General features: G+C 40.3%; 1 protein-coding gene across 1 annotated transcript; it reads left to right on the top strand.

Moving 5' to 3' along the window:
* Positions 1-3034: 3034 nt before the first annotated feature.
* On the top strand, positions 3035-11898 carry slc28a1 (solute carrier family 28 member 1; the record flags this gene model as incomplete). Its single annotated transcript, XM_083893802.1, has 18 exons — positions 3035-3038; positions 3233-3312; positions 3402-3478; positions 4452-4543; positions 5592-5781; positions 5861-6002; positions 6203-6316; positions 6682-6756; positions 6842-6922; positions 7037-7117; positions 7265-7390; positions 8548-8678; positions 8766-8934; positions 9015-9212; positions 9319-9400; positions 9515-9613; positions 9693-9801; positions 11775-11898. The coding sequence occupies 18 exons, from the start codon at positions 3035-3037 to the stop codon at positions 11896-11898; spliced, it is 1974 nt and encodes a 657-aa protein (XP_083749928.1).
* Positions 11899-11929: the final 31 nt, after the last annotated feature.

Raw genomic sequence — 11929 nt, 5'->3', positions numbered from 1 at the left:
ATCAGTGGCCATGTGTCGTCTAAATACAGCCCGCGATAAGAGATCCTGCAAAGTAAAGCACTAACAATGCATAATTCTTAGTCTCAATTTGCGGCTCGTGTACCACCGGTGGTACGTGAGATTCCTCTGGCGGTACTTGGGAGGAAATATTAGAAATACTGGTCTACTGTATACACCAGGGTATGTGTTAAACCACTGGTTTATGCCCCGTCCCAATACCTCCCCCTTAAAATTTCCCCTTGGTTTTGAGTGCTAAACTAAGTCATATGTTGACAATTCTACCGGTGGAGCATGCTGCTATTTTCATTCAGAAATCCAGCTGTTGTGTTGCCTGTTGCGCTATGTTTGTTTTTCTCCATCCTCGTAAACGCTATATCATGAATGTGATTGAATTCTGAAGTCCAGGGTATTCGTGTTCAAGTGAACACCAGTACACACATCCAAAACACTGACAAAGCTACCCAGATGTAGCAGAGCTAGCTAGCGGCTATTTGTCGAGCGCTTCGAGAGAGTATGCCCGGGCGAACGCTCATGAAGCACTCAACAAATAGACGCTAGCTAGCTAGTTTGCTAGCTGCTTTCATAAATCGTTGTTTTCTGACATTAGTGTTCAAAGCTCAACGGTCCTTTGGATGTATATCAAACCAACATATTCCAACACATTTCGACATTGTAACGTGCTTATTTGCAAAAATATATTACAACTAAATTGTTCCTCGACAGATGTGGCCGCCATCCAAACAGCAGACTTGCTGAATTCGCAAAGCATCATGGGTAATTTCATCTTTCATTTCGTTTGAAGCCCACATCAAAGCTCACTTCATTTTGAGGGTTGATTGATGACTTTTGTTTTTATCTTGTTTTTATAGTTTTATTGTATGACCTGTTTATTTGTGTTGTTTTTTTATGTTTTCTACAGTATTTTATTGTTTTGTTATTGTTTGTTCTTAGGTCTATTAAGTCACACATTTGTTTGTTGTTGTTTTTGTTTTTAAAGTGCTTTATAAATAAAGTTGGATTGGATGGACTCTGGTCACTGTCTGGTTTTGAAGGGATTTGAAATATGTGTGTGTGTGTGTGTGTGTGTGTGTGTGTGTGTGTGTGTGTGTGTGTGTGTGTGTGTGCGTGTGCGTGTGTGTGTGTGTGTGTGTGTGCGACAAGAATTTTAACTGTGAGCAGTGAGATTAAATTTTAACTGTGAGCAGTGAGTCGCACAAATAGCTGCTGCAATTGTGTCATTAACATGAGATTAAACGTGCTGTTGTATATTTAATGGAGCAGATAATGACCAACACTGATTCTACACAATCAGTACTTGTTCTTCATAGGAAGCATTAAAAAAAAATAGCGATAATAGTTAGTGCAATTACAGGACAAGTGGTTCAATTTAAGAGTGGTTTTATTTTATGTTGATACTCTATTATACCTAACCTTTCTGCTTCTTCTTTCAGTGTTTACAGTCTACATTGTGACTGAATGGTGTCCTTTAACCTTGTCTCCATGAAACTATGCAGTTCAACATCTAGTGGTTAACATATGCAACTGCACGGGACAAAGGACGCTTTGTGTAATGGAGTGTATGGAAATGTGACACTATATAGAGCAGAGGAGTCAAATAATAATAATAATACTTGTCTTTTGTTTTATTTATACTCAATGTGAATAATTTATATCAATTTACAGCAGAATTTCAACAGTATTAAGGTGTTTTTTACTGTTAATATTACAGAACATCGGTGAAATTAAAGCTCATTTACATTTTTTTTAACAGAACTCTAATGTATTCCTATTTTACAGCACTTTACTGTTAAAGTGTATTAGATAACAGTATCATGCATTATTTTTGGCATTCTGGGAAGAGCATTGCCTGAGCTGCACATGTGAAGCTATTTACCTGCCATTCCCGATTTTTGAAATTCAGGAAATGATCCATTTGTCCTGATGCGCTTTGACAGTGAGCTGACTTTAGTCTCAATTACAAAAAGTATCTCAGATTGACTTGAAATTTACCATCATAATATTCAGCATCCCCCTGAACAATGATCTGCTGAAAATATTTGCAAATCTCTTAAGGAATAATTTTAATGAATTTTTGAAATTCAGGAAATGATCCATTTGCCCTGATGCATTTTGACAGTGAGCTGACTTTCTTCTCAAAAACAAAAAGTATCTCGGAATGACTTGAAATTTACCATCATAATAGTCGGCATTGGCCTGAACAAGGATCTGTTGAAAATATTTGCAAACCTCTTAAGGAATAATTTAAACAAATATTTGAAATTCAGGAAATGATCCATGTGCCCCGATGCACCCATCCCCTCATGGAGACCAAAACTGAGGAACAGGTGAAGCTTAGGGCCAACATCTGAATTGTGTTTAGGTTCAGGTTAAGCATTAACAAGGTCAAATGTTGACCTTAACGAACGTGTTTGGCACCTAATCTAAATAATGGAGAGTTTGTTATCGTGTTGCTCCCTCGGTGTCACAGCAGCTTCCACAATATGGATGACGTCATGATCCATGATGCATAAAAAGTCAATAAATAGCATTTTATTTCTAAGAGTGCAGGTTGTTTCTCCGTCAATATTTATCTCTGTAATCTATAAACAAACCGTTGTATGTATTTTTTGGGGGGCGTCGACACCTTGTTGACCACACAAAATGGATTATGCTTAAGATGTTTTTAAAGAATGATGCATCATTACATGTGAATCAATCATTTATCACATTTCATTATCACTTATCAGGCTGATATGTGGTCATCCATATCAGTATTTTCATTTCCAGTGAATCCTGTGATCAACTTATCATTCGCTGTGTCGTCACGAGGCCAATTAAATGATTGCAGTCATTCACTGTGTCACTTGTGCTGTGTGCACTTCCTGAAGCCGATCACGGCCGTATATACGCAACATGTCTGTCAATTAATGATGAGATTCAACTTTCATAGAGGGGCAGAGTGTGTTTTTTCCCTGCAGTGTCGTGCAGCTTCTCCAGCCACAGCATTTGGCAGCCAGGTTTAGGAGGACGCACAATGAGTAAGCCATTAGCTCTGCTTCTCCTTGAATTAATCAGTTTGCTTTGCTCTTTTCCTCGCCACGATAAGCCTCCGGGAGAACTCTGTGGACCTTATTTTAGATATAACGTGTTACCTGACGTGTTGTTGTGTAAGACTTTGCCTAAAAGCTGCCACGCAGACGCTCGGTGAACAGTTCTTCTCTTTGTTTCCCAGCTGAACGCAACAGTGTCCGCCTGAAAAAAGCAACCCACGGCAACGGAAATGGCGTGGACAACCAAGCCTTTGAGATTGAGGTATGTATTATCTTTCCTTCTTTAAAAAAAAAAAAAAAAAAGTCAATACTATACAGAATAGATTGCCTAAAATGCCTTTATTTTCATAGGAGGACAATATTACTGACACTAACAGCTTCACAGAGAAAACAAAAAAGACTAAAAAGGGATTGGGATCATACATAAGGTCTGTCAGTTCAAGTACAAGTACCTGTGTTTACATATATAGTTATACAGTATTATTCCTGGGTAATAATGATCTTTTTGACACCTTTTCACACTTTAAATAAGATACACTACCGTTCAAAAGTTTGGGGTCACTTGGAAATGTCCTTATTATTGAAGGAAAAGCACTTTTTTTTAAATGAATATAACATTGAATGAATCAAAAAATACACATTGTTAATGTGGTAAACGACTATTCTAGCTGCAAACGTCTGGTTTTTAATGGATTATGTACATAGGTGTATAGAGGACAATTTCCAGTGTTCTAATGGTACATTGTGTTTGCCAATCGCGTTAGAAGGCTATTGATGATTAAAAAACCCTTGAAAACCCTTATGCAATGATGTTACAGCAGATTTGCTGGTTCTTAGTGATTAGAAATGATGATAAAAATCATTATTTATAATCTTGTCAATGTCTTGACTATATTCTCTATTAATTTCGCAACTCTTTTGATGAATACAAGTGTGACTTTAACCCTTTTAGGTATACGCACCAAGAAAAAAGCAAAGGAAAAAAGATATATACTTCAATTTCTTATTATTTTATTATTTTATTTTATTTACTTATGATAACAATAACGACAATCAATATATATATATTTTTTTTCAATTAGACCCTACAGTATTTCAGATACAGGCCTCTACCAAACGGTTGAGACGTCTGTTCATAATAAACCTGGTTTGCATAATTCATGAAGTACAACATTCAGAACAAGTGATATTAAGTGTTAGTGAGTTCAGCTTGATGCATTTTTCACTGAGATATAGTGACTTAAAGTGTGGTTGACCAAATGGTTGAGTAGTACCTTAAAGGGTTAAATGGAAACTCCAAAATGAAAATTTATATAGGTGACCCCAAACTTTTGAACGGTAGTATAAAGTAGAAAACAGAACAGGACCTCACTTCCGATTTGCTCATCTGTGCTTCTTCAGCAAAGTCTCAACGCCGATCAACGCCACAGAGGAATACATCAAGTCTCACTCGCGGACCTTCAAATACATCGTGCTGGGAATTCTCGGAGCAGGTAAATGTTCAGAGAGACCTGACCACTGGGGGTTAAAGGAGCAGTATGTCAAATTACAGCTGAATGTTCCTCACTTTGCCCTTCTCTTCCGAGAGAAGATCTGTAGCCTTCAGTTCTAGCGTTTATACCAGAGAACCCTTTAAAACCCCTTTACTGAATAAGGGGTTTTGAAAGGGTTCGAGTTGGAACCCTCCAAAAGGGTTTCCAGGTGGAACCTGTATAAGAAGGTTCTACCGGGAGCCAAAAAGGGTTCTCCTATGAGGACAAGCCAAAGAACCTTATATGGTTCTACTCAGCACTTTTATTTCTAAGAGTGTACTAACCCTTCCAGTTGAAGGACAACCACCGAGCCACCGTCGCTCAATTTGCTTTCAAAACTCAGGTACAAAATGACTTAAGTACAAATACTTAACTACAGTAAAAGTCGTAAACATTTTTACGACTTTTACTTAAGAAATATTGTGAAAAGTGACTTCAACTTCTACCAAAGTCATTTTCTGGTCAGATACGTTTTAGGTACTTTGTCCAAGATTGTGTATAGTATAATATATATCTAGTTCATCTAGTAGTTTCATTTTTGTTGTTGTACTTTTAAGCAATTATTTATGGCCACACTTGATTGATTTTCAGCGATTTGTAAATAGCATTGTACATGACTAGTTTGGCCATTGTAGGCTTCTGTAGAAACAAGTTTGGCCTCCGTAGAGCTCATCACTGTCCGATCCATTACGGAAAAAAACTCATTTGTTCTAGTTCCTATAGTAAACAGTTTACTTACAACAGTTATACTTCATTTTAATAGGTATACTTATAATACAAATACTCAGGGTTAGAGGAAGGGTTTGTGCTCTTGTTTTATAGAGGGTGGCAACCTCACCTGACCTCGTAAAAACAAAGTAGAAGAAGGAAATGGTTGTAATTTCTTCTATGATGATTCACACGGACAGGTGATCGTACACCGACTCTATCTTCAGATTCTGCCAAATCAAAATGGTTCCACCTAAATTTCCCGTTACACTGGATCTTTAAAGTCTGGTCTGCTCTGCAGGTTACGTGGCGTACTTCATCGCCGCCTGTGTGCTGGACTTCCAGCGGGCGCTCGCCCTCGTCATCCTCACCATTTTGGCCATCGTCATTCAATCGTATCAGCTCTTGAAGACGTACCAAGGGGAACGCATCGTCGCCTGTTTCAAGCCTGTGGGCAGATGCTTCAAGTCAAACCTGAGATGGATCAAATGGTGAGAGGACGATCTCAGTTTTTCTTCTTCTTCTCACCGCGTGGAACCTGTCGCTGAAGTGTGCTTGGTGTGTTTTCAGGGTTTTTATCTTGGCCGTCATCGCTCTGCTCGTGCTTTGGCTCGTCCTGGACACGAGGCATCGTCCCGAGCAGCTGATATCGTTCGCAGGCGTGTGCATGTTCGTCCTGCTCGTGTTCACCTTCTCGGCGAACAGGGCGGCGGTGAGTTTTTTTTCCTTCTGACTCACGTAGAGCTGCTGCTCGGAAACGTGCGCACGGGGGGCGTTTCCCCTCCGGGTTATCGTAGACTTTGGATATCACTTGACCTTGTGTCTGGGATCATCTTAGGGTTAAGCAGAAGTGCTACCTTGCAACAACACAACATAAAAACTCCCTGATTCACCACGTATTCCTATGTTTAGGTATCATGGAGGCCTGTGCTGTGGGGTCTCGGGCTGGAGTTCTGCATGGGCCTTTTTATTATCAGGACGCAACCTGGATTTGTGGCTTTCGAATGGCTCGGAAATCAAGTGAAGGTACTGTGTATATGCACATTAATAATCGACAATTAGCAAGTATATGGTTCTCTAAGATGTTATCTTGTCCCATCGTATGTGCTCTGTCACTTTGCCTATGTCTAAGACACACAGTGTTCCTTATCTACAAAGAGACAATGTTCTTCATCTCCCCATACATTCTCATGCTTATCTTTAGAGCGACTTTAATGGGCTGTTTGCCCGGTCATACAAAGGCTCAATAATGTGCGGAGTCAGCCATGTGCTCAGCCGCTATCTTTACTAAGTTTAGTCAACTATAAATGAATATCATGACGATCATAATTATTGAGTAAATGATTTATTACTATAACTCTTTGTGTTTCCTCTCTGTGCTGTAATTACAGATATTCCTTGAATATACCAAAGCGGGCTCGTCGTTTGTTTTTGGAGATCTGGTCACAAACATTTTTGCATTTCAAGTAAGAAGATGAGATCATTATAATGCAGTTACCTCACTATTTCATCACCAAGTTATGATTCAAACTTTTGTCATGTCCTCCTCAGGCTCTGCCCATCGTGGTGTTCTTCAGCAGCATCATGTCCATCCTTTACTTTTTGGGAGTAATGCAGTGGCTCATATTGAAGGTAAAGTGTCAGGTTAACACACAAACACACACACGTTGCTGTACATGTGTGTATTTTGATTAGTCGTGCGGTGATATGCTGTTGACAGAGAGTCATGTGTGTTTGTCCACGCAGATCTCATGGGTAATGCAGATAACATTGGGAACCTCTCCCACAGAGACCTTGAGTGTGGCAGGCAATATATTTATTGGACAGGTACGCCGAGCAACACTTCTCTGACTCAACACTTCTTTGAAAGACTCTGCACTTTCTTTTGTGTGTGATTACATAAGCAGTTATAAATGTCAATAACTGGAGTTTTTTTTCTCTTTTTGTGTGTGTGTGTGTGTGTGTGTGCTTTAGACAGAAGCACCACTGCTGATCCGTCCCTATTTGAAGGACATGACCAAATCCGAGATCCACGCTGTTATGGTCGGTGGATTTGCCACAATCGCAGGATCTGTCATGGGGACGTTCATGCTATTTGGAGTGAGATAAGCACATACATATACATATATGCATATGTTCATACATTTGTACACACACATACATACATACATACATACATACATACTGGATATATCTACTGTACCCACCTACCTGCCCACCTACTACCTAGCTAGCTAGCTAGTGACTTGCCTGCCTACCTACCCACCTACCTACCTAGCAAGCTACCTATCAACATACATACATACATACATACTGGATATACCCACCTACCTACCTGCCTGCCTGCCTACTACCTACAACACCACCCACCCACCCATCTACTACCTAGCTAGCTAGCTACTTGCCTACCTACCTACCTACCTACCTACCTACCTACCTACCTACCTACCTACCTACCTACCTACCTACCTACCTACCTACCTACCTACCTACCTACCTACCTACCTACCTACCTAGCAAGCTACCTCGACATACATACATACATACTGGATATACCTACCTGCCTGCCTGGCTACCTACTACCTACATCACCACCCACTCACCTACTACCTAGCTAGTGAGCTAGCTACCTTCCTACCTACCTAGCTCGCTAGCTAGCTGCATGCATATATACAGTACATGCATACAGGCATTATTTAGTTAGTAAGACAATATTCATGTCTATAGTACATACATTTCCATTTCACAACAGCATGAACCTTTGTCCTTCTCTTCTCACTACTTTCTGTAATTCTTACTTGACCTGCATTTATGTGTTATCTTGGACATGAGAAACCATTTTAGATGACCCAGCACTGAACCTTGGGGCACACCCAAAAATGAAAAACAGAATAGTCTCAGTTTGTTTTTTCTAAGACTTAAAGTGCATCAATTCATCCATGTCCCTTCAGCTGCAGCAAGTAAAGTTTGATAAGCTGAAAATGTATCAAGAATAATGAATGTTACTGGCATAAAGGAGCATTTTTTTTGCTGAGAACAGCGTGTACCAGTGTCAGGTTTGGTACAGCCTGTATCAAAGCTCAGGTCTCTGGGAAGACGCCAGTCTGAGGGGAGAGGTTAAAATTGTTCAGCTGAGCTGATAAGACCTTCAAGATAAATCAACGTCAACCACAACAGACATGTTTGTGCAAAACGTGTGTGATATCAAACAGTCCATCAGTGCACGCTGAATTAAAAGACATGACTGTATTTTTCAGATTGACCCATCTTCCTTGATATCGGCCTCCGTCATGGCCGCCCCTTGTGCCTTGGCCATCTCCAAACTCTCTTATCCAGAGACGGAGAAGAGCGCCTTCAACACGGATCAAAGTATTAAGATCGCCGTTGGGTGTGTACACGCGTCCCTGTTGTTTCTTTTCAGCCTTTTTTTGACCTGCTTTTCTGAGTTGAACGTACTTTTTCTCACAATCCGTAGAGATGAGCGCAACATCCTGGAAGCTGCTAGCAGCGGCGCGTCCGCGTCTATAGGTCTCGTTGCTAACATTGCGGCAAACCTGATCGCCTTCATTGCCATCCTGGCTTTCATCAACCAGGCTCTGAGTTGGTTTGGCGGCATGGTGGGATACCCCGAAATCTCATTCCAGGTACGACCTGGCCGTAAAAGTCATACGTGAAATATCTCTGTTGACTGTAAAGTCTAAAACAATAACGTTATGTTCCCCAGTTGATGTGCTCGTATGTGTTCATGCCGCTGGCCTTCATGATGGGGATCCCTTACGAGGAGAGTTTCACCGTCGCCGAACTCATCGGCATCAAGCTCTTCATCAACGAGTTTGTGGCTTACGAGAAGTTAGCGGAGCTGAAGCAAAACAGACTCGACGGTCTCAATGAAGTTATTGGAGGGGAAAGACAATATTTATCCGTAAGTTTATGTCTAGTATACTCACAAGTAAGGCACAAAATATGTCACGTAGGTACGGTGCTTTTTTGCTATCGATCGTTTGATTGTTCGATCTTTCTTGTTGCAGGTCCGATCGGAAATAATCACCACTTACGCTCTTTGTGGGTTCGCCAACTTTAGCTCGCTGGGAATTACGATCGGTGGCCTATGTGGGTATTTTATCACCCTAATCCTAACCCTAACCCTCGTTGTTGTCCGGGGTTACTACGGTTACTGAGTCAGACTTGATTTTGACTCACAGTGTTTTTTGTTTTTCCCAAAAGCCTCCATATGTCCACCAAAAAAAAGTGTCATCTCCTCTCTCGTGTTCCGAGCTATGCTCACCGGGACAATTGTGTCTCTCGTCAATGCCTGCATTGCAGGTGAGATTATTATTATTATTTTTTAAAGTATTTTCATCTGAGGAGCGTCCTGTAGTAAAGTTTGACTTGTCTTTCCCAGGGATCCTCTTTGTTCCTGCAACAACGGACTGCGTGGGGCTGTTCCAAGCATCCGTGTTCAACACCACAAATGTGAATAGTCGAGATTGCTGTCAAGATCTCTTTCAAAGGTACGCACACACAAAAATTACTAACTTGGGAGATTTAATTCCATTAAAATAAGAGTTTCAAAATAATTTTGAACGGCTCACTGGTTTTTCAAAGGCACAACAGCAACGCAGCACTTAAACATAATTGGAACACTGTTAAATATTGTATTGAGTAGTGTACTATTTGATTTCAACTCTATTTTAATCACAGAAAACCATATTTCTATTTAAGGCAGATGTCTCAAACTCCACACCACTTTATAACATAATTATATACAGTTCCATATAAAAACAACACGTTTATTTTGAAATTCTGTGAAATATTGTGACAAATTTTGTTATATTGTGATAAATCATTATATCATTCTAAGCTCATAACGTTTTTTCTAGTTAGCCAGTTAGCATTGATAGCATTTATTGCTGCCAAATTTCTCACCGTAAAGTGAACACTCACTGGGAATCCATAAAAACAAGGTAACAAGACAACAATTCCAATGATCCCATTAATCCCGACACCATTAATCTAGGTCATCAAAATAATAACATTTACAATGAAATGTCACAGAATTTCGAAATAAAACAGTTTTTTTTTATATGGAATGATCAGGCAGGTAGCTAGCTAGCTAGGTAGGTAGTAGGTGGGTGGGTGGCGGGGTAGGTACACTCTTAGAAATAAAAGTGCTAAGTAGAACCATATAAGGTTCTTCGGCTTGTCCTCATAGGAAACCCTTTTGGGCTCCAGGTAGAACCTTTTTATGAAGGTTCCACCAAGAACCCTTTTAAAACCCTTTATTCAGGAAAGGGGTTTTAAAGGGTTCTCTGGATCAAAATGGTTCTTACTGGAACCATTAGTGTTTCTTAGGGAAAGGGTTTTTCAGAAGCAACTGGTTCCAGGTAGAACCTCAGCCCTTGTAGAAGGACCCTTTTGGAACCCTTATTTTTAAGAGTGTAGTAGGCAGGCAGTTGATCAGTTCAGAATATAAACTTAATTATGACGCAAATTCATCTATTAATAGAAAAAACATGAAGACATACAGTAAGAGGTGTTGTGTTGTGGTTCTTATCTACTGTTGATAAGCTAGCTTCGCTGGAACAGCTCGCCCTTTATTGACACACCCAAAAACACCTGACTTATCGGCTCAGACCTGGAAGTCCCCGCCTACTCCCCACACCATTGGCTTGTAAACCACAATTATGACTAACACACATTGGGCCAATTCCAATTCCTATCTTAACCCTCAATCTAAACCCTCAAGCTCAACCCTTAATCTTAACTGGCCCTCAAAACCAAGTGTTGAGGGTTATTTTGTCACTTAGAAATGGGACACCCCTTAAATGCAGATACGTCTTCAGACTGTAGGGGGCAGAATAACGCAAAAGCTGCGTCCAGTCTGTCAACTCTCAATTCAAGTTATTAGGTTGTCAGTTAGTTATAAGATGATACTCATACAAATACCACAACCACGGACATATTCAGCTGACAGTTACCACACACCACGGCTTATTGAAAAGTAAACCATAGCAAACGATCGTGTGTCCGCACCGGCCGGCTATTGACAAAAGATCGTAAAATAAAAATAAATGTTACGCAACAATGATGTCAGTAATCCATAATATGGGCCTAAACTAAGATAATACAATGGTTTTCATCATTTTTATATCTCTATTAACAAAGAAAATACTTAATTTGTAACGTACTCGTTTCAATGTTTTCGGCGCCATCTTTGTTCTGTCAAAACACGCAATGCATTCTGGGTAGCCCTTGCTCCCAAGGGTGGTCTCGGAAAATCTCAATATTGAGGGTGAATCGGGACAGCACTTGCACTAGCGGGAACGCGCATTTTTGAGATTGAGGGTTAAGCAAGGAATTGGAATTCACCCATTGTGTCATTTTTGAAAATCTGCTTTCATCACGTCCAGCAAAACTTACATTTTGCACCTTTAACTTGACTGTGTGTGACATGCACTCACGTCCAAACTGAATTGTTTTGCAGCGCCGTCAACAACAACGGGACCGTCTCATTCGAAGGCTTCTGGACTAACGTGGCAAACGCCACCTTGTACTTCGCTCAGTGCTGTCAGTGTTGTAATGTTTCTAACGTGGATATTTGTACGTAGAGGAGAAAAACCACGCACCTGTACGTCTATT

The sequence above is a fragment of the Microchirus variegatus genome (assembly GCF_963457635.1).
Source record: "Microchirus variegatus genome assembly, chromosome: 8".
NCBI classification, from domain to species: domain Eukaryota; kingdom Metazoa; phylum Chordata; class Actinopteri; order Pleuronectiformes; family Soleidae; genus Microchirus; species Microchirus variegatus.
Note: the sequence above shows the minus strand (reverse complement) of the source record. Positions and strands in the feature narration are given on the sequence as shown.